At 40.2% G+C, this 21741-nt stretch overlaps 1 protein-coding gene across 5 annotated transcripts in view; it reads left to right on the top strand.

The window, feature by feature from the left end:
- Positions 1–955: 955 nt before the first annotated feature.
- smtnl (smoothelin, like) overlaps positions 956–21741 on the top strand; it is a 30952-nt gene continuing 10166 nt past the window's right edge. Inside the window, exons 1-3 of one of the 5 annotated variants that reach the window (XM_067507717.1) lie at positions 956–1046; positions 14243–14398; positions 14687–15610. In XM_067507717.1, coding sequence (XP_067363818.1) covers positions 14936–15610 — 675 coding nt within the window. In that variant the 5' untranslated portion in view covers positions 956–1046; positions 14243–14398; positions 14687–14935. Of the gene's footprint in view, positions 1047–14207; positions 14528–14634; positions 15611–21741 lie in introns of those variants that run through there. The other 4 variants (XM_067507719.1, XM_067507718.1, XM_067507720.1 and 1 more) reach the window with 4 other exon arrangements.

The following is a 21741-nucleotide window of genomic DNA, read 5'->3' as shown; positions in this document are numbered from 1 at the left end:
TCTATGTTTTAAACACACGCACACACACACACAATTGTAAATTATTGGCTCTCCAGGGCCCTGATAAAACTCATCCTGAATGACCTAATTTGTGCTTGTACAAGCTGGAACAGAAAGACACTTACTGTGTGTGTGTGTGTGTGTGTGTGTGTGAGAGTGAGTTAGTGTTAGTGTGTTAATGTCATTTTTTGCAAAACTTGCAAAACACATGTTTTGGATAATTAGAAGTGACACCACTCATTGTCATGACGTAATAAATCAGTGTTTTCTGCTACTGCCTCCTCCTCTTTTCCTCATGTTTGTGTCCTCTCTTCTTTCCTGTTTGTCTCATGTCTCAAGTAGTTTATATTTAACATCTTCAGTTATTTAGCTGAAATTGCCAGACACATGGATGACTTGTGATGTCAAAGTCAAATTCAAACTATGTTTTACTTTTAATACCACTGAACTTTTTGTGCTGGGTAAATCTTAGCCCTGCTCAGGACTGTCTCCTTACTGTGCAGACGAGAGCCCCAGATCCATTTCCTATAAAGGTCAGTATTAGTCTGTGAGTACTTTTTAATGGGTGGGGGCCAAAAACAAACAGAAAACCAACACAATTACAGTGTGGTTTCCTGCCTTAAATCCCTTAATGTCCTGGTAAAGTAGTCCACTTTCAATCCACTTCTAATGAAGCACACAGCTTGTCCATGCAGTTTTTTAAAAATCTTCTTGTCTTTGTTCTTGTCCACTAAACAGCCAGTTAATCACTCGTGCCCTGGTCTTCAGGAAAGGAATCAATCAATCAAACTGTGCAGTTACCAGCACAATCTTGCCCTATTTTTGTTGCTCTGTATGCTGTTTACAACAACTGTCATTCAGTTTATTGTCCACGTGTCAGAGGGATCCATTTGGACGATTTGTGATTCCCTCTCCCGACTATTAGAGGCAGCATTAAGAAAACTGCTTCCTTGTTGACCAGAGTGAGAACAAGGCACACAGACAGGACGTTTATGCCTAATTGAAAGTGTTCTCAAACAAAGTGGACTACTTTGACAAGAGAAAATGTAAGTACTTTAGGGTAGTATTTATTTATCTATTACATATTTTATATATCAGCAGGACAGCACCTGTGCACCTTGCGCGAGTGTTCAGTGCTACAACTAAACTTTGGTCAGACATTAGCATTGCGTGTAAAACTGCAGCCCTGTCAGTCGTGTCAGTGGGAATCTGAATACGAATGTTTCCAGCAATTTCCAAATGCAATGAGATGTATAGATGTGACCCTGACTAATCACACACAATGCACATTCCTGGTGGATTGGCCTCATTCTTCCCTGGTGGTGGTTACATCATTGTGCTAATTTCACCGGAAAATGATGCGTCTTTGTTGTGTGTTTTTGGGAATATGTGCACTGAGCTGCCTAATGGGAACATTTAATATTACACTACTTTAATTTAAATGTTTTCTCAAAGTGAACATAAAAAGAATGGGTGATTTAAGTGATGTGAAGCCAACACAGGCAAAGAATTCACTACTAGACACAAATTGTTCCATTTTACATTTCTACAGGCCTTTTTCACGCTGGTACATTATATGTCCCCATTGTCTCTCCTCCTCGTCTCTGTTTATTTGAGATATAAATCAGAGAGCAGCAGTAGACTGCAGAGGACCCCAGGTCAGTGAGGAGCTGCAGAACCACCATGAGGATTATGTTACTCCTCCCAGAGATATAAAGTGATGTGATGCAAAGCTACTTTCTGGGTGAATGTAAGATACAGCTGAGCTTACAGGCTTGTGAAAATACCCACAGAGGGTTTATGTTCAAGCTCGAAAAAACATTTACATAAACTCTAAGAGCTGGAAACTGTATTTGGTTACGTTGTGTTTTTGTATGGCACAGATGTACATGTGTATGTTTATAGTGCTATGAGATGTTAGTATTATTGTAATAATACTGGAGAACATGAGTCTTACAAAGGGTGACAGTTACTTGCAGATATCTGCTATATTTACTGTAGTTGAACTGCTCCCTAATCATTATTATCTTGTAGATGTTGTGGTAAAGAGCAGCTAGTGGAAAGTTAAAGGGCATTAGAGACACAATGTGTTTTGATGTCTGAGTTGGATACAATCCATGGGATCGTACTGGTGGGAGGCCGACAGTACATTTGTTGCCATTACAACAAAACTAAACACGGTCATGTTGTCCAAGTTATGTGGTAGTTGGGTTAAGGGGAAAAAAAAAGGTTTAGTTAGGTTTTAAAAGATTTAAAAGATTAAAAAGTACCTCTTTAAGGTTATGCTGCATTCACACTCGGACAGCAGAACTGAATAAAATGGTACATGCTCACACATTACATGTTACAGTGCTGCTGCCCCAAGCTAGATGCTGTCTTTCCAAACTCTTTGAGGAAAATAGTCAAGTTTGATGGATGTTCTCTAATACCCCTGCTAATTGGCTCCATGCCTGTGTGTGTGGTTAATTGTGTGTGTGCGTGTGTTTGGCTCCAGGGCCTGGACAGTGAAAGAATGATGTCATGCTGAATCAGGGCCCTGCTGCCAAACGAAGGGCTGATGCTGTGTGGTTTGATAGAGCAGAACAGTGTGTGTGCATATGTGTGTTGATTGCTGAGAAAGAACAATTGATGGATAAGACTGAGATGCTTTTGGCTGAGTCTGGGTGAATTACATCATTGTGGACTTACACATCAGTACGTGCAAACACGTACACATGCTCTTTCTCAAGACTCAGTCACTAGCAATCAATTTATATTTTAATTTTTACTCACTGAGCAGTTTTGCCCCAATGTGACTTTATCGTATTGACTTTCATGTCTTTCTAAAGTGGAAGAAGAGCGAAGATCTTTTACTTGAGTAAATGCTACTATTATGGAACAATTTAAAAGCACTTTTACAACTACAGTAAAAAATATGCTTTGGCTTGATATACAGTAGCATGGTAAAAGTACTCATTATGTATGCACATTTCACATGAATGTACTACAGATTGTTGTGCACACCACTTTAAAGTGGCAGCTAATAATTGTGGAATTAATCAGATGTTTTAATAAACACGTGTTTTCTAAAGAATGTGAGGAAATATACGCACTTTTGTCCACTGTGTCTATCTTTGAGTGTGTAGGCAAACATCACTTGGACCGGACTTCACAACTTCAAAGGACCTTTTTAAGGGTTAAAATAATACTGGAAAATGCATCATAAGTGAGGGTGCTCACAACTTTAGAAAGACCAATGTCTGTGTGTGTGTGTGTGTGTGTGTGTGTGTGTGTGTGTTCTGTTGTTGTTTACCCGTAGGCTACATACTTAACTTCCTAAAGCCCCATCCAGTTCTTGAGGCCACATCCTCACAGCAGTCCCCAGTATCCTCTCCATTGTTGACATTAGGGGCCTGTCCACTTCCACTCCAATCTAATCTTGACGCCATCCCACGGAGGACACTTCATCCAGTCTCATTCAGTGTGTGTCTCTGTCTGTCTGCTCACTGTCTCTGATATCATTCTCCTCTCTGGAGAGTGCATCAGCTGGCCAGTGTGAGCACATGAGTTTGGGTTAAAAGGTTGGCTTTCATGTCTCAGACAAGACGCCACTAATTATAAATCAGACGTTCTTTATCCATTTTTCCAGTGTGATGAAAAAACTGGAAGCCCATCACATTAATTTTTCCATGATAGCTGGTGGGAACACATCACTGAAACAGAGACAAGTTTTGTTCTGAGTTTGGACAGATTCACTTTGAATAGTTTAAAGCTGCTGCAGGCAGCTTTGCACACCAGCACCTCCTGTCTCTTCGGTACGTGTTGCAAGTAAATGCCTGAATTGGAAATGTTATAACAGTATATTGTTAACATATGATTACGTTTATTTTTCAGGGTCCATCTGTTAGTAATTTTTTTTTGTTTTGTGTATGTAGCGTAGGTTGAGTCAAAATATTTTCCTAAATATGTTTGCTAATGCTGACTATTACATTTTGTTGGCTTCTATTTTAACAGTATAGCTGAGGAAAATATGAGTTATCTGAATATGTACTCTTATTTTAATATACTATATATACTATAAAGAAACTAAGGATGTACAACGTATAACTTTATATGCTCATGTCTATCACCTACTGAAAAAACATTTTACTGTTGTTGGCTAGCAGAATTAAAGGACATATGTAGCTAAAATGTAATTTAATTCTTTAATTCTTGAACCCAACAGCACAACAAGGTGATGCAGCCCGAGCTGATTTATATTTTATTTGCGTGTGTGTGTGTGATCTTAAAAATTACTGTTTTCCAGGTAAAGTCTGAATCTAGTAGGGTTTAAGGAATAACATAAGGAATAACTTAAGAAATAAGTGTGTGTTGGGGGGCGACAAAGGTTGCAGGGTTATTACATAAAGCCAGTGATCTCAGATGGTTGGTCTTCTTGTTTTACTCCTCACTCCTTCACTCCTTCCTTTTTTTTCTGTCTCACACCTTCCTCTCTATTTTCCCCATTTCATTTTGCACACTGGTCACATTCAAAGAATACATCAGGGAACATTTGCAACCCCTGGAAACATTTGTGCATTAAGTATTTTATTATTGGTTTCAGCTGCCTGTACATGATCCACACACAGTGGTGGTGGAATGACTTCATAGTTCATGTTCAGCAAATTACCAAAACAATTTTTTTTTTTAAAAAAACAGTAAAATAAAAAAGAGGTGAGACCATAGTCTGATTGAGGTGAAGCGCAGAGTAGAGGCTTCTTTGTGTCTCTGAAGGCCAAAGATAGGCGATGCTGTGAAAATAAACCAAATTACTCACATTCAAGGTTTCTGTAAGTGACCCTGCATGGTTGGGTGTTATTCCCTCTTCTCATATTTCATCTTGTTGCTCTCTTTAACCCTCCCAAAAATGCTTCAGACACCTTCTCCTCCCGAGTGCTCTGTCTAGATTGGTTCAAATCTCCAATTTCTATCATAATTTCCTTTGTCTGCACTGTGTCAACCACCCTCCTTCCTCCCCAGTGGAGACTCTAACAGCATCTCACCTTTTCTTCCTTTTCTAACACCTCCCAGATACCTTGATTCATCCCAGGTAAATGTCATGGACTTAAGTAACAGGATACAGTTGACTTTTTTGGGAACGCTAATTTTACAAGCGTAATGTAACCAGGAAAGCAGATCTCCAAATTTGGGAAACCTGGTTTCCTCAGGTAGATTTCTGCCGGAAAAACGCTAATTTCTGTGACCAGGTTTCTAATGAGTGTTGTACATGTGTATAACACAAGGTTGCAGAAAGGACAAGCAGCTGAGTGAAAGGCTGGGTCTTTCCCAGGGTGATGCCGCCTCATTTTTTGAAAAACAATTACCACCAAGGACCTTGTAGAAGTCTAAAAAAGCAACTTTCCCATGTGATTTTTTTAAAATTCATACAGTTCTGTTTGTGGATCAGCTGCTTGTGTCTCCACCTTTTTTTCTTTTCTCTCCCCCTGCGCTGTCACACTGGTGCAATATGAACACACACACAAATAAAAAATGTCAGAAAGTCCCTATACAGTTGAATTATGTGCACCAGGCTTCCAAAATAAGTCACAGGTGGAGGAGAAATCAGTTACATGTATCTGTGGATTTCAACTAAAGTGCATGTAAACACCATTTCCCGATAACTCCAGAAATCTGATTGAATCTGATTAATTATCCTTGTTAGATAGGTGCCTGTAAATGCACTCACTATTAAACCTTTTTATTCTTGCACATCACTTATGCAGCTTACAGTGTCAAAATTAACAACAATCTTTGCATCGCAAAGGAAAACAATAACATCCCCATGCACACTGCTAAGCTGAGATTGGACACTGGTTTTCTGGAGTGAGCAGTAAACTCAACACCCATCACAGCAGCTTCTTTTTACAGTCTTATTTTATTCATGCACGTTATCACAGTATTTGAGGCAATATAAGGGACTCTATGTTAAGAGGATCTTCCTATTTAATAAAAAAAAACTTCTCTTTCTTGCACTTGCATGTCATGAATTTTGAACACTTTTCTGATGGGACTTGATGTTTTCTTCTTGACTGAGATTTTTGCTGCCTTGTACCTCACTTGTAAGTCGCCTTAATATTCTATTAAGTCAGGTCAGTGCAACGTATTAGAAGTGGGTGGCCTTTCTGACACAGTGTTTGCCTAAACACATGTAGACCCTAATTAGATTCAGTGTATCTATGACACAATAATAGCAAAATCTGTAGTACTTTCATATAAAAACGATGCATTTCTTTCTCTTTTAAATCTCCATGCCTCAGGTCCACAGGCAGGTAATTAATGTTGCGCTTTGAAGTGTCAATGAGATCATGACTTGGCTGCTGTCCCGGGGCCTGGTTTAGGTATGATAGGTTCCCATGGAAACTCTGATGTCATGGAGGTTAGCGGGGATGATGTTTTTCAGTTGTTCTGGTGTGAAATGTGATGTCTGTTAACACACAGACAGTCATGTCAGCAGACTGGGATCACAGCCAGCAGGTAGCTGGCCTGTCAACCCTGGAGAGTCACACAACTGACTGCATGGCACGATTTGCTATGTGTTACTGTGTCTCATGGTCGGTTTCCAGGCAAAGATATCAGATCCAAGCCGTACTGAGTTTACAGAGTGTGATGTGATAAGCAGTGACTTGGATCTATGCCTGGGGAAAGTGCTCCCGAACACTCTAAACAAGCCGGAACCCATCCTATGCACTTGCTGACAAACAGTACTGTTAAGAAACACATTTAACACGTGGTGTGTGGCTATTTCCCAAGTAGCAAAAACCTACAATAAAAGTCCTTCTGTGGTGTAGTGGAATATATTTATGTAATCAATTTTTTTGTCATGAGTTACACAAAGAAGACGGATATGAATCTAATTTTTAAAAGTAAAAGACAGCTGCAGCAGAGAAGCAGGAGCACAACTGCTGACTCACTCATTTACATGTCTGATTTGTTTAGTCTTTCAAATGTGTTATACTTAGCTATGAGGTGCTAGTAGGTGTGTTTTACATGTAGACAGAGCTACGCCTTTGTTTGTAGTATTTTTGGTAAACTAAATACTACAGTCGGCAGTGGCCTTTCTATTTTAAGTTTGCATTTTCTCTGGCTGCTTGTGTTGGTTTCCTCCTACAGTCTAAAAACATGCATGTGAGGTTAATTGGTGAATCTAAAATTGCCCATAGGTGTGAATGTGAATGGTTGTCTGTCTGTGTATGTCTCTCTGTGGCCCTGTGCTAGACTGGTAAACTGTCCAGGGTGGACCCCACCTCTCGCCCGATGACAGCTGGGATAGGCTCCAGCCCCCCGCGACCCACATAGGATATGTGGTGACAGATAATGGATTGATGGATGTTCTTTACAGTGCAATTATAGAATACAATAAAAATATTATCAAACATATCTAAATGTTCAATACTCAGTCAGTATGTCTCATGTGTGCTACTGTCAAACACTGCATGCTGTCCACGAGTTAACGCTCGATGACTCCTGCAGATAAAACATAAAGAGTGTGCTTGGTTGCAGGTGTTACTGACCTACTGAAAGATTTGGATGAGTTTTATTCTGGACAATCAAAATTAAGTAAAAACTTGTCATTTAATGCATACAATTGGCTAAATAAGTAATTTCTGCAAAATTTTCTGATGTCTTGCTTAGTCATTACTCAAAGGTCCAACGAAAGCTACATAACCAAAGTATTACCACTGCATTTGCATGCATGAGCATCTGTGAGTAATAAACATTATGTAAGGTAGGCGTGTAAGCAATGGTGGAAGAAGAATTCCGATCTTACTCAAGTAAAGGTTTACTACAATAATATAAAATTACTTCATTACAGGTAAAAACTCTGATGCACATAAAAGCTGTAATTAACAGTTTTTATTACAGATCCAGTGAGTGTGTAGTCAGTCATAAAGGTAAACCCACAGCAACCAACATAGGAACATCCATCTTGAGAGGGTGGGGGAGGCCTTCAGTGGCACTGACTCATTGAACAGCACTGGGGTGACTGAACCCCAACTTAGTTGCTCCTGGTGAGTGTTGGCATAGCAGCTCCCCCATTGGTGTGTGTGTGTGTGTGTGTGTGTGACTGTGAGCGTGATTGGGTGAACAGGCAGTGTAAAGCGCTACGAGTGCCATTAGGTAGAAAAGCGTATAAGTACAGACCATTTACCACTGGCGGCAGTGCAGAGATGATCACTTCTAAAAACATTTTGATTGAAGCTCACACTCCTGACCAATCAGGGGCAATTTCTGCGTCATTAGTACATTTTATAACATTTTCTGGGTGACTCAGTGACTCAGTTGTTAGAGTGGCTGCCCACCAACCAAAGGGTTGGAGGTTCTCGCCCCGCTCATCCAGACCACATGCCGAGGTGTCCCAAGCGCGGTGGAAATTGGGGAAGGTTGTGACAGGAAGGGCATCAGGCGTAAATACTGTGCAAAGTCAACTTGCGGACTAATTATCTGCTGTGGACACCCTGAACTTAAGGGATAAGCCAACAGGACAACAAAAAAGTACATTTTATAACATTTCAATTTATTGTCACTTGATAACTCTGACAAGTGGCACAGTGTGGCTTTAAGTACAGTCCCTCAATAAATGCAGAGGTTCAAAATCCTCACAGCAAAGGACCAACCATGGTTAAGTTCCTTAAATGGCTGAAAACACAGTGAAGCTGTGTCTGTCACAAAATCAACAACTCAGATCTAAGAATGAAACAAACACCTACTATGTAGATGTGTTGATTATCAGTAACATATCGTTTAACTCACGCACATGTAGCCTGACGCATTTTCATGTTCACACAAACATCCTGGCACAGCTCTGCCTTCCCTAGGCAATGTTTGGATCTGTAAGGGTGTGTGTGTGTGTGTGTGTGTGTTTATGGGAGTCTAAGGGAGCACAGACATTCAGGATTTGTGTTCTGTTTAAAGTGTTGGTGACGTACACTGTTCTCTGTGGGCGAACTCAGAGCCCTGTTGTTAATGTTTACAGCCTGTGTGTTTGCGTGTGTGTGAGTGTGTAAGAGAGCCCTGTAAGTGTTTGTGTGGATGATATAGGGGGATGTGGATGATGAGGGAACAAAAATTAAAGATGACCAAAGAGATGTGTGGTTGCAAATGGCATCTTTAGCTGTACAGTTTCAATATGTTCATATAGCTATAACCACTTAATTATAAATAACATTATAATTCCAATAATGACCATCTATGACACATCATTTCCAGCTATAAACTAAAAGTCAAAGAGTGTTGAAATTTAAAACCACAAATGATTTTTCCTAAATTGAGACAGAGGCGTTGCTGGTACAATATTTACATGTCACATTTCCATATTTGCTAACAGGATGTAAATTTCAAAATATGACACAGAAAGCAGCCTGTTATAAGTCAGTTAAATAACAACTCAAAATACACATGTCTATATTACAATTTATAACACTGGTGTTGGCAGTTTGTTTTTTAAATGTAAGAATAGTAACTACCACTATGAAAGAAAGACTTTACTTAAGTGTATTTTGTGAAATTGCTATGATCTGTATCTCAAATATTTCCATTTTCCTGTAAATGCAAAAAGCTTGTTTTATCTTGATATGTTGACATTTGATGAGTTGTATCATGAAGTCATCACATTCATCAGGAACATGTATCACATCTGAATGTGTCATTCATTCCTTGTAATGTGTTTGTGTCCTTGTTTCGACTTGTGCAACATTTCGTGCATATAAAATTCAATACGTTATCACTAAGGATTGATTAAATCTGTCTTTTTCAGTTTTGGTTCACCGTTGTGACATCATTCTTCTGAAGTATGAGCGAGTATCTTGGAAAAAGATTTGGATAGTTTTAGGAGCTAAAAAACAGTGTAAACAAATAAAAACATTCAGCATCAGTTAACATGTTTTGTGTTTATGTCTTTTAGACTAGTTGTACTAAGTGTAACCTTTGCAGAAAATACACTGAGATAAAGTAGTCTTTGAATTTTGTAATGTTTTGATTTTTTTATTTTTTTTTACACTTTTTATAAAAATGTGGACTTTAAACATATCTGTCATATTTCAATAACAAATTGATGTTCAGATTTTTTCTATATCCACCTTTTCCTCTTTGTCCTCAGGCAGCTGCTTCAGAAGGTATTTAGATAAAATAAAATCTATGAGCACCTACTCTGATTGGTTGGAGGAGTGATCCCCACTCATGCCCAGCCAATCAGAATCCAACATAAAACTTATTGTAAATAATTTTACAGTACATTTATCATGCCTAATACCAGCCGATGAAGTAAAGTTTTGGCCTAAAAATGACATTGTTCTGCAACTAAACTACATGCATGATTGTTTATTTTATTATTTTTCATGGGAATGTAATCTGTAGGTGATTATGTTCCAATGCAGCATGTTTTTTGAATGAATGATGTCCAAATGTTTTAAGTAAAGGACTGTCAATCTACATACCTGAGTTTGATTATAAAGTCTCATGTGTGGTTCAGTTCAGACAAAATAATTGCTTTGGTTAAAGTTATAGAAAATTGTGGTTTTCTTTATTAGCAAAGGAACATGTTGTTGGGTGATTATGACATTTTTCACTCTTAAGCCAGACCTCTCTCTAACATTATCCAAGTGCTGTAAGTATCTAAACACGACCATAAAAACTTTAATATTGCTGTAATCAGACAAACTGCATGTTTTGGTAGAAGATTGGATATTTTGGAGGACAAAAATACACACTCTGGTAACAATTTATTGATATCAACAATCTGGTTGCAAATATGTTCCCAACAAAAACATAATCAGGTTTGCAGTTTATTTGCATATGAACATTATTTTTAGGGGATAGGGTTGGCTGAGGTCAAGCGAAGTAAAGCATATAAAGTTGCTTTTGCATAATTTAACAGGACCTGAATGGTAGAGTCATGTCTAAGATAATAACAGCTGGTTCTTCTCTTCTTGCGCTTTGCCTTTTGCAGATGTTAGAGCTTTGACAACATGATTGATTTTAGTCAGTAAGGGTGCTATATGTTGTAAACCCCAACTGTCCTTCTCTCTGCTATGTGACCTAATCCACACTTCATCAGTTAGGGCAGCCTCCCTGCATGGGTGAAGAAGAGTGTTTGTAAATGTCTTTGCAATATCTACAAATAGTTTTACCCTAACCCCAACCAGATGAGGAGAAAATCAAAGTGTTCCACCTCCCCTTTTCAGTAATCACACTGGACGTTTACAGCCTTAGCTCTGCACAGAGGGAGCCAGGGTCAGAGAAGTAAAACATATTTGGTCATTTTCAAAACAATGAAAAAGCTCAGCTTGGATCGAGGAAGGTTTAGCAGAGAGAGACAGGGAGAGATCCGTTGTTGATGTTTTTTGTGTAATACCAGTCTGATTCATAGGTCATACCACCTTACCTGCTGAATCACTCTTACTGGAAAGAAGTATAACTCAAAGTAGCATCTAGCAATCACAAGGAACCTTCAGGGACCTTTGCCACAAGGAAAATTATTGGATTTCAAACCTTATTCGATTTTAAACATGATGTCACAGAATTAATCATGATTTATTGAAAATGTATTGGTTTCATTCATCATTATTTTAGCCACCTGGAGCAAAGGAACAAGCAGTAAACATAATGGCACATTATCCCCATATAAAGCTCACAGGGCAAATGGTATATCTTAATATAGCAAACAGTTATTGAAAATGCTAGCTGTTGAAATATCAGCAACATCTGCCTTTATTTATTATCTTAATTCTGTCCATCTGAGTAAGCTACGGTCAATATTGAATCTACTTTAAGCTTTATGATGGTCTATACTGTCAATGATTTCACCAACTACCTGGTGAGCACCAACAACATTAGACAAAAATTGTGGACAAAAAATTAAAAACAATGAGTTCTGAAGCACTAACAACAGTCAGTGGGCAAGAATATTCACAGCTTGACTAGATTCCAATTAAAAAAAAAAAGAAAGGCATAGTATGCTGGTAAAGTTAAATTGTACATGAAAATCCATATAGAGTTTAGAGTTTTTACAAATGAGTTTTGTTTAGAGGTATTTAAAGATGTACTATAAGTGTAGACTGAGTCTTCAACTAAGGTTGGCTTTTTTCTTAACCAAGTTATTGTAAGTTATTTTCAAAAAGCTTTACTTTCAGACATGGGAAACAATGTAAAAGGATAAGATACACTTGCAGAGCTATCAGCATATACTGTAAATCAAATCAGTTTTAGTCATTTAGCTAAATTCACCTCGGCCAGATTTCTGTTGATCAGGAAAAAAATGGTACAACTCTTGGGAAGCATGAGGAATTTCTCTTCCCAGAAAGACAGATGAGACAATAAATGTCCTTTTTACAGAACAGAATTAAAAATAGTATTACTGTGGAAAAAGTGCTACTACACCAGTCTTTGTGAGAACCTCAGATAACTGATGAGGCTGATACTCGTAACCTCTGACCTCTACAGTGGGTTGTTGCCGTCTGTGTCTGGTACTGCCCCCAGGAGACTCACACTCCCTGAAGGGGTGTTAAGCATTTGTGTGTGTGTGTGTGTGTGTGTGTGTGTGCACGCGCATGTAAGTGTGTGTGCATGTGTGCGACAGAAAGGTGGGGGTAAATTCATCCAGTAAATCACTTTACAGAGCCCCCTCTGCCTCTCCCAACTCTCTCTCCTGCACTAGTGTCTCACATACACTTCTAACACAAACATATACACCATGCGTGCACACACACACACACACACACACACGGACACACAATTGCTATCTGGTGTGGAATGTTTGCTTTGTTGGGGTCCAGTTACAAGGGGGAGGGTGTTGGTCCTTGGCAGACTGTGTCACCCTGCCATTGAACATAATACAACACAACACAACACAGTAAATACAGTAAGACACATTAGAAACCAGTAAATAACACATGTATGTTTTGCTTTTTTTGCCATGTACATGCGTAACCAGCTTTCTCCAACTGGGCATGTGTGTAAACCCACCGAAAGTCTGACAGAAAATGTAACTAACACAAAGTTTCTCGTAGAGGTCTAAATAAGTGTGAGGTGGATGAGAAATCAGGTTACTCCTCTGCTGCATGTGCACACAGCTTCCCAGCAACAAGCTTTCTTAAGTGCATGTAAGCACTGCTCCCCAATTACCTGAAAAAGCTGATTTCTGTAAGTATCCTGGTTACTTAAGTGCATGTAAACGCAGTCACTAAATGGATGTGTGTGAAGTGTGTGGTCATCTTTGCTATGTCCACTGAAACTGAGAGATGTTGGTATTTCTAACAAATACAATGTTTCTAACAAAGCATTTCTTAGAAAACTTTTTCCAGAAAAGTGAAAGACTGCAACTCTATTTACAATCCGACATAGGTTTTGAATTATTTATCACAAAATTTCACTCATCTTCTCAACTTTTCTGAAAATTGTATATATACAAATAACATGCATGTAAATATTCAGTACTTTTTGTTATCCATTGAAAAGAACTGATCATTGTAATGTATATCAGGATAAACAACATCCACCTTTGAGCACCTTTCAAAATAAGTGCTCAACACAGCATGTCATCAGCTAAACCTATTAATTATTCATTTTAAAACTTCATGAAGCGTAATGTGTTAGCAAACACTTACACATCTCGCAGAGTAAAATTTGCATTAGGTTGGAGTAATGATTGTATGGGATGTGCTGACTCCCCTTTCAGGTCCATTTTGGTCTCTACCCACTTTTGAGAAAAAATCAGCTTCTGTATATGCTGCACAAGGTTCACTGTCTGACAGTGTTTGTGGTTTGTTCATGTATGCAATACATTATTTATTTAAAAATGTTAAGCACTATTAATAGTTTTCAGTAAGTGGCAGTCAGATAACTGATTTTCAGACACAATTACACACTAAGCTGTCCTCCTTTACCTTTGCCTCATTCGTTATTGAGCAGTTTATGTGTGTGTTTTGTTTATAAAGATATTTCTTTAAAAGTCCCGGTTGTAAGTTACAAAATATGTATGAGAAGCATCAAGAAAAAGAAAAGCTGACACTGACTGGGCAAAAGGTGACATAAAAAGTGGAGGATGACGTGCAGTAAGAATCAGAGAAGGAGAGAGAAATGTATGGGAGGGGACAACCAAGAGTTTACACAGTGCAAAAATATAAAAGCTGTCCCTCCCCTCCACTCCACTCCACTCCCCTCCCCTCCCTTCCCCTCCCCTTACATTTACAACTTTTTCCATGTTGTTTCTCCACTAAACCACCTCCAGCCTCCTCCCTTTCCCCTCCCGCCACCAGTCCAGAGGAGAGGAGGGATCAACCTGAGAGTTTAAACAAACCAGAGAGCCGGCAGCGCACACACACTCATACAGCTGTTCAGCGCTGAGGGAACTCTACAGCGAGCTGCACCGGAGAGCGAAGCTGAGGTAGGTTTGCTGCAACTGTGAGAGGAAATTACCTCACTGCTGTGTTTTATGGCAATTCTGAAAGATGGTTGTCAGTGTGACTCCATAAAGCAACAGAACAGTCCAGTGCATTAAAGTCAGTCCAGGCAGGTGTGTTTAAATCGGGTCTGTGGTGTTTCAGGCATCTTTTGTAGATTCTGAATCAAATCACTCAGCACAGGCCTTGTATTTACTGTTTCTGTCTTTTTCTAATGTAGCAGCATTTTTGCGGAGGGCATCGCTTACAATTCAGACTGGTTCTCTCTGTAGATGCAAAGCAGATCTAACTGGAGGAGAAGCAGCCCGAGACATCCCAGGACAGAGCTAAAGAAGTGGCGATAAAACAGACCAGACCTTTGCTTCCTGTCCCTGCAAACTTTTACATCCCAACTTCTTCTGTCAGTCCCCACCTTCAGTTCACAGACTGAAGCTTCACATTCTCCAGGAGAGGGTCTCACTTGTAGACTAATAGACTGAGAGGCTGTCTGGCCTGTTCCTAGAGGGTCACCAGCTGTCCCAATGGAAGCCCCAACCCTGGCTGAAATGGGAGACTTGTGTCACCCCAGGCCGTCTTCTCCAGAGGGGGAGACAGTGTGTGCGGCTCTAGCCCGTTATGAGAACACTCTCCGGGATGCCATCAGGGAGATCCACGTGGACGTCAGTGCTTTTAAACTGGGCATGGAGCGTCGTCTGGAGGAGACAGCCAACCTGAGTGGGCCTCTCGGACGAGCAGTGGCTCAACTCCAGCAGGAAAACCGGCAGCTCAGGAGTCAGCTGGAGGCTCTCACACGACAGGTGGAGCTCCTGAGTGGCCTCACATGTGACAGGAGCGCTTTACTGAACCACAACCACAATTACAGTCAGAATCACAAGAATCAACTTAACGACATTCAGGAGAATCAGGAGGAGATGAAAGAGGTGGTCTACGGGAGAGGTGAGGCTCACACTCACACTCAGAGCAATGCTCACCTCCACATCCAGACTGTGGGGAACCAAGCCCAGACCTACAGCAGCCTCAGCAATCAGTCAAGCCCTGCATCTCCCCCTGCTACCTTCTCTCCCAACCCTGGCTCCAGTAGCCCTGCTGCTGGCTCCCGAGTTTCCTCCACGATGACAGGCTCAGTGTCCAACAGCAGCCCCACGACCACCCGCTTCTCCAGCCGAGCCATATTTGCTGTGTCCAGCAAAACTAACGTGAGTACTGCATGTGAATGTGTTCCTCCAGGCTTCTTTGTACTCTCAATACCAATAGATTACCTAATTTTCACCACCCGCCATGTTCCATTACGACAGGTGGTTTAGTTTGTGGTCCTACTTTCCATTTCCTCCTCCTAGGCTTCGTTACCACCACCTACTTGCTTTTAACCTAATAAGTACCAATTTTAGTGTATCCAGTATGGCGGGCTCGTATAGCCTGTGCTGGTTTGGGGCGTTTACTGTGCACATTTAAAAAATGAATGCTATGTGTACATGGCAATTCAGTGTTTGACCAGTGGGGCAGTATCAAAGAAAGGTTTGGGAAAAACTCACTGAACTTGTTTAGAACTATGCGCACTTACATACTTGCCCTTTAGGTCACCTGCAACATTTTCTCAGCTGTGATCTCAACTTCAATCTCTCGAGTGTCTCCATGGCTTCTTGTTTGTTTATTAAAAAGCGGATGTTCGGTCAGGGATGATAAGACCTAAGCCCGCCCCCTTACGGATAACCTTTTAAATGTTCCAGACATACACAAAGTATGTAAGCAAGTGCGCGAACAATGATACAGACAATGCCGCTGTTACAAACACGTTCTTAAATTGTGTAGTTTAAGATATTCGCTTGTTTGCTTTTAGAAATGTGAACAGAATTATCATTTGTTTTTTCAAATTAGTTAATCTACATTAATTTCGCATGTCATGGCCACAGCAGAAATATCTTTTGCTGTTCAGAAACCACACATCAAGAACATCTCAAAACCTCTTGAGATAATTGTGACATTTGTAACAGGGTTACATACACAAACTAAAATAGCAGAAGAGGTATTCTAGTAATTACAGTGTAATTCCCAAGGCTGGGAAAGGACCACTGTGCTAAAAATATGTGACTGAAACCATGTTGTGTTGTGGCCGTGTCATACAAAGCATTGGCTGTGTCCCCACAGTTGCACAATAGCCCTCAACCGAGATGGTTAAGGATTTATGAAGTACAGTGACATGAGTCGAGCATGGGAGGTAAGTGTGGTTGTGGTTTGCAGACCTGAGTCAAATATGTGAAGTCAGCATTGTGAAATGTGGCTGCTGGTTAGTCATTATCGTTGCCGTCCTGTGCAAACCTCGTGGGTCCAGTTTTGGGGGATTTTACCATTATAGTTCACTTGAATGATTACAAGGTTGTGGTTGGAACCACGGGTCTTGTGAAAGTCTTTCTAAACTCCGCTGCGTATATTTAAAAATGAACAGGTCAATCTCAAACTGTCTCCTTTGTTCCTAGAAAGCTGATTTAGTATTTGTTAATAGTAAGGGTGGAGCAGGTTTGTCCTGCGTTCACGTCCGGGTTACATCACAGTTCATCACTGGATTATTGATGATCAAACAGTTCAGCAACTATTTGAGTTACTGTCAGAAGAAATATTTACTGTCACTTTGGGACACTGCTCTTGGAGGTTTGTCCTTTGGAGCTACATCCATTTTGTGTCTGTAACAGTAAATTTCCCTTTTCACATCATTACATAGTGGAATTTCCTTCCTTGGCTTGTCTTACTTCTGATTAAATGGAAAAGACAATCTCCTGGCCCATATCCATCCGGTAGTGACGGCATTACTCAGCCAGCTGATGATGAGTGTGCAGCTTTCCCTTTCTGCTCCTGATCATAAATTTATGGGTTTTCCTGAACAGAAATGGAATTCTATCTTATAGCAAAATGTTTTTTTTCTACACCACTGAATAATCAAGATAGTTTCTCTAAATTGGCTGCGTATATTTAGTTATACTATGAGTTTGGGCATGTTTCTGTGTTGTAACTGAGGAAGTGTCTCTCTTACAACGGCAACACTAAAAACAAATGTATTATTTGGGACGAGCATGCTGGCACTGTTCTCAAGAAACTTCTCAAAGGCTTGTTGCAACACTGTCCAGTTTTCCACTGTCCATCTATGTGCTCAGTGCCGTTATGATAGATAATCTGCATTAAGATGATCTGAGGGGACATATTAGTTGGCTGATTCAGTACAACAGCTCCAGTTTAACATGACTCATCTGTATGATGTATGCAGCAGCTCACAGTTGCTTTTACAAGAACTGTAAACTTACATGACAGTTGGGAAATAATCTTTTTCAAAATGATACAGGGTGTAGCTGTACTTTAAATTCATATACTCATATTTTATGTACATATTTAATTTCAGAATGTATACTAGCTACTCTGTAACGACACATGGTCATATAGTTAACTAAAATGTAGACAAGACATCACAAAAAATGTAAAAATACATGCGCACGCATGCACGTGTTATGCAAATAGCTGTTGCTCCTGTATCTGTAATTACCAAACTATGTGGTGGAGACAACAGAGGAATGTTATCTTCTGTGAGATCATGTGGTCAAAGCTAAACAACACAAGGGCACCTTTGTTTCTTTGTGTCTGCAGTGGGAGATCCCCTGCTGTCAGCCAAGCACACGCCACTGCAGAATCACACAGACCAGATCAAAGTCCTGTGAAATATCGTGTCCGTGAGTGTGTGTATGCTGCAGTTTTACTCACATTTTGGGATCCTTGTCCATGAAAGTTCACGATGCACCGCTGCTTCCTGCACCACCCTCACCTGTCAGAGACAGGCAGGAGGAAGAAACAGCAAATAAAATTCAGTTGGTTGTTCAAACAGGTCTGATCAGCATGATACGTGGACTGTAGACTTTATAATGGCTCGTGTGCATTATCAGAGCCAGAGATGTGCATAGGCGCGTTTGTTTGGCAGCCCGTTCTCCAGCTGTTACTGTGCACCTTCACTGTGACCTGCCAAGCCATCAAAAGAAGGCAGACACGCACACACCGACACGCACACACAGACACACACACACACACACACACACACACACAAACACACACACACACAAACTTGTACATGCACACACTCACCTCCGAAACACACCTGCAGCAGGTCAGCATGATTTTGTTCATATTGAAAACACACCTGCAGCAGATATCTCCATTATGACAGCCTTCTGTCTTTTTTTTGATCGGACTGGCTCTTTGTTCACTAGGTGCGTTTGCATCCATCAGTTTTGTGCCTTATTGTATTTATGATTATAATAAAAACCCTAAAGAATTACAGGAATTCTTTGAAAAAGACTGTATGTATGGGCTTACATTTTTATTTTTTGGGTCATTCTGTCTTCTGTTTTGGAATATTTTAGAAGACTGGTCATAGTTTTCCACCTCTGTTTCAAATTTCCAAATCAGTACATTGGAATATGCATAAAAATACTTGAATGGAAACCAAATTGTGTGTGTAATAGTGTACTGTATGTGTCCATCTGGTAGGTTTTGGGGGTTTATAAGGAAGCAGCTGCATGGCTTTTTTTCTACCGTCTAATGGTTCTGGGCAACAGAAACTAGTCAAGAGTAGGATTAAGACAAAGACCAAACCCTCCTGTTTCTCCTCTTTGCCACCCTCCACACTTTCAGCTCTCTCTCCTTCTATCTGTCTCTCTCACACACATTCACACACGCACACACCTGCAATACCACTGTTGCCAATTACTGCGCCAAAGAGTGCGTCTCAATGGGCTATTGTGTGGGTTCACGTGCTTCACTGGGAACACATTGAGTGTGGAAAGATTACAAAGTCAACCCTCATCTTTTTCCTCGTCATTCTTTGGCTTGTACATCTTATCTCTTATGTCTCTCACTTGCCTTATCTCATCTCAACACATATTTTGTCTTCCTTTGTGATAGAGGCCTTTTTTCGTATATGACAAAATGGTTGATTTTCATTATTCAACAATTAGTTTTATTTAGTTATTTAAAATAAGTTTATTCTTGGTGGTTTGACCATTAAAAGTAACTATTTGTTGGCTTAAGCTTTCACCACATCTCACACTCCTGATCAGGGGATAGTTATAGAAATAAAATGTACTACATCATTTCTTCATCTTTGTCACGCTCTTTATGTCTTAGGCTCTGCTTTCTCTCGCACACACTTTAATTTCCCTTTCCACTCCATGCCTGCACCACACAAGACTCCATTGCTGCAGAGGATCAGACACACTAACCTTGTGTGTGCGCTCTTTAACAGAACAGATCAGATTAGTGCAGTTAGGTCACAGGGTTAACTGCTGTTCTCTATCAGTACACACAAACTGGGTGCGCTTGATTTACAGCCCAACATGACACTTGAATCTTGTGTTGTGTAAGATCTGATTTGTTGAGGTAGAAAAGTTGAGTTTGGACGTGTATACATGCTGTATAGAAGTCATGTGACTTTAAGTTGCCTAATGAACAGGTTTAACACCTGTATATTATTACTGCCTATGCTTTGAGGCATCCCTGTGGGCAAAAGTGTGCTACAACCTCAGCAAGCTGTGTTGGTGGAGGCACACAGTAAAAAGTGAAATCACTGTCAATAGATTCTTGCAAGAAGCAATGGGATTTTTGGATTCAACTAGGCTATGAAAGTTCATTTGACAGAATTACTAATTTGTGTTATTTGTACAGATCGATTAAGCTGCGATTTGATGGGCTAATCTTTTGTTTCATGTTGCTACAGACTCCATCCGCTTAAAATTCCCTGATACTACTTCTATGTCCATCCCTCCCTGTGTGCCCATTAGTTCCATCTCCCCATAACATTACACAACTCAACTTTGATACCTTTTCTTATTTACACACACACACACACACACACACACACACACACACACACACACACACACAGCAAACAATGGAATGTTTTAGTTAAGTTGCAGTCTGAGAATAGACTGACAGACAGAGTGTACTTGAATGTACTGACTTGTTAGTCAAATGGGAAAGAAAATTGTGTTTTTTGTTTTCAACAATAAACTCCTTAGTATCAAGAATCTCCACTGACACCAGAAACGTACTGGCGAAAGCACAAGCAGCCCAAACTGATTAAGTGAAGTAAATACTTCTATGCTTATACTTCAGTGCTGAAGTATAAGTATGTCTGTGTGTGTTTACACAATATGATGTGTGTATCTAGATTTTGCCAGTCACATTTGAAGATGAAAGAGTGATGGAAAGTGTTCTCAGCTGAACTTTAGTTTTTTCTTTCCGTTCCAAAAACCTTTGACATTTACCAGCTCAGGCTGTCACATGCAACTTCTGCCCTCACTGTTTTTACCAGAACCCATCCATCTGTCCATCCATCCTCGTACTCCTTGCTGGCTCTGTGGCCCCTTCCTCACCCTTCCACCCCTCCCCCAGTCTTCTCCTCAGAGCTCGGCTGCATTTTAAGGCTGGATTCCTGGCACCAACCCCCAGCCCCCTTTTGTGGCTATTAATAAAGCCATGAGAGAGAGACAGAAAACAGAGGTTAGGTGTGCTTTTGTGCCCAGACACACAATCACACAGACACTTATAACATTTATGAAAATGACTGTGATCGTAATAAAATCACTGTAATTTATACCTGTCTTAGATTACTTTGAATCACAGCACACATTGCTTCTCTGTGGATTTCTCTGTTATTAATTTTAGTGGTTTGGCAACGTAAACTACTTATCAAGATTATTTTGAATAGTGGTTTGGCTGGACTTATTCTGATAAAGATGTTAAAGTAGATTTGGACTGATAAAGAAATGAATTAAACTAAAAAGAGCTGAGGAGAGAGCAAGTGTGTGTGTGTGTGTTTGTGTGTGTGTGTGTGTGTGTGAGTGTGCATACACATGCTGGGGGTTTAACAGAAGTATGCGGCCACTCCCTGGATACCCCTGGCTTTCTTAATGACTTCCAGACAATGGGCCATGTTCCCGTCATCATCTCTGTGGAAACAGGTTAATAACTGACTGGTCGGTGGGACAGCTCACCCTCCTCACCCTTGTTGACCTCTGGAGCCAGTAAGCCTTACTTGAAGAAAACTTCAAGAGTAGATTTTAACCTTGCGTCTTTGCTTACATCAGCTGAATCCACCCTGGGAATACAAATTTCATTTAGCAGCACTCAGCTCCAGTGTTTTAGGATAATGCCTAGAAGGCACTTTAAGGAAATTGGCTTTAGAGGTTAGGTGACACAGGGTCACAATTAAGAGAGCCGGGGAGTCCACCACCATGGGGGGTTTAACCAAGTTACCACTGCTGGGTATTTCTAGGGCTCTGGAGAACCTGAC

This window comes from Channa argus, chromosome 6, assembly GCF_033026475.1.
Source record: "Channa argus isolate prfri chromosome 6, Channa argus male v1.0, whole genome shotgun sequence".
In the NCBI taxonomy this organism is placed as follows: Eukaryota; Metazoa; Chordata; class Actinopteri; order Anabantiformes; family Channidae; genus Channa; species Channa argus.
The sequence above is the reverse complement of the archived record's forward strand: the minus strand, read 5'-3'. Positions and strand labels throughout refer to the sequence as shown.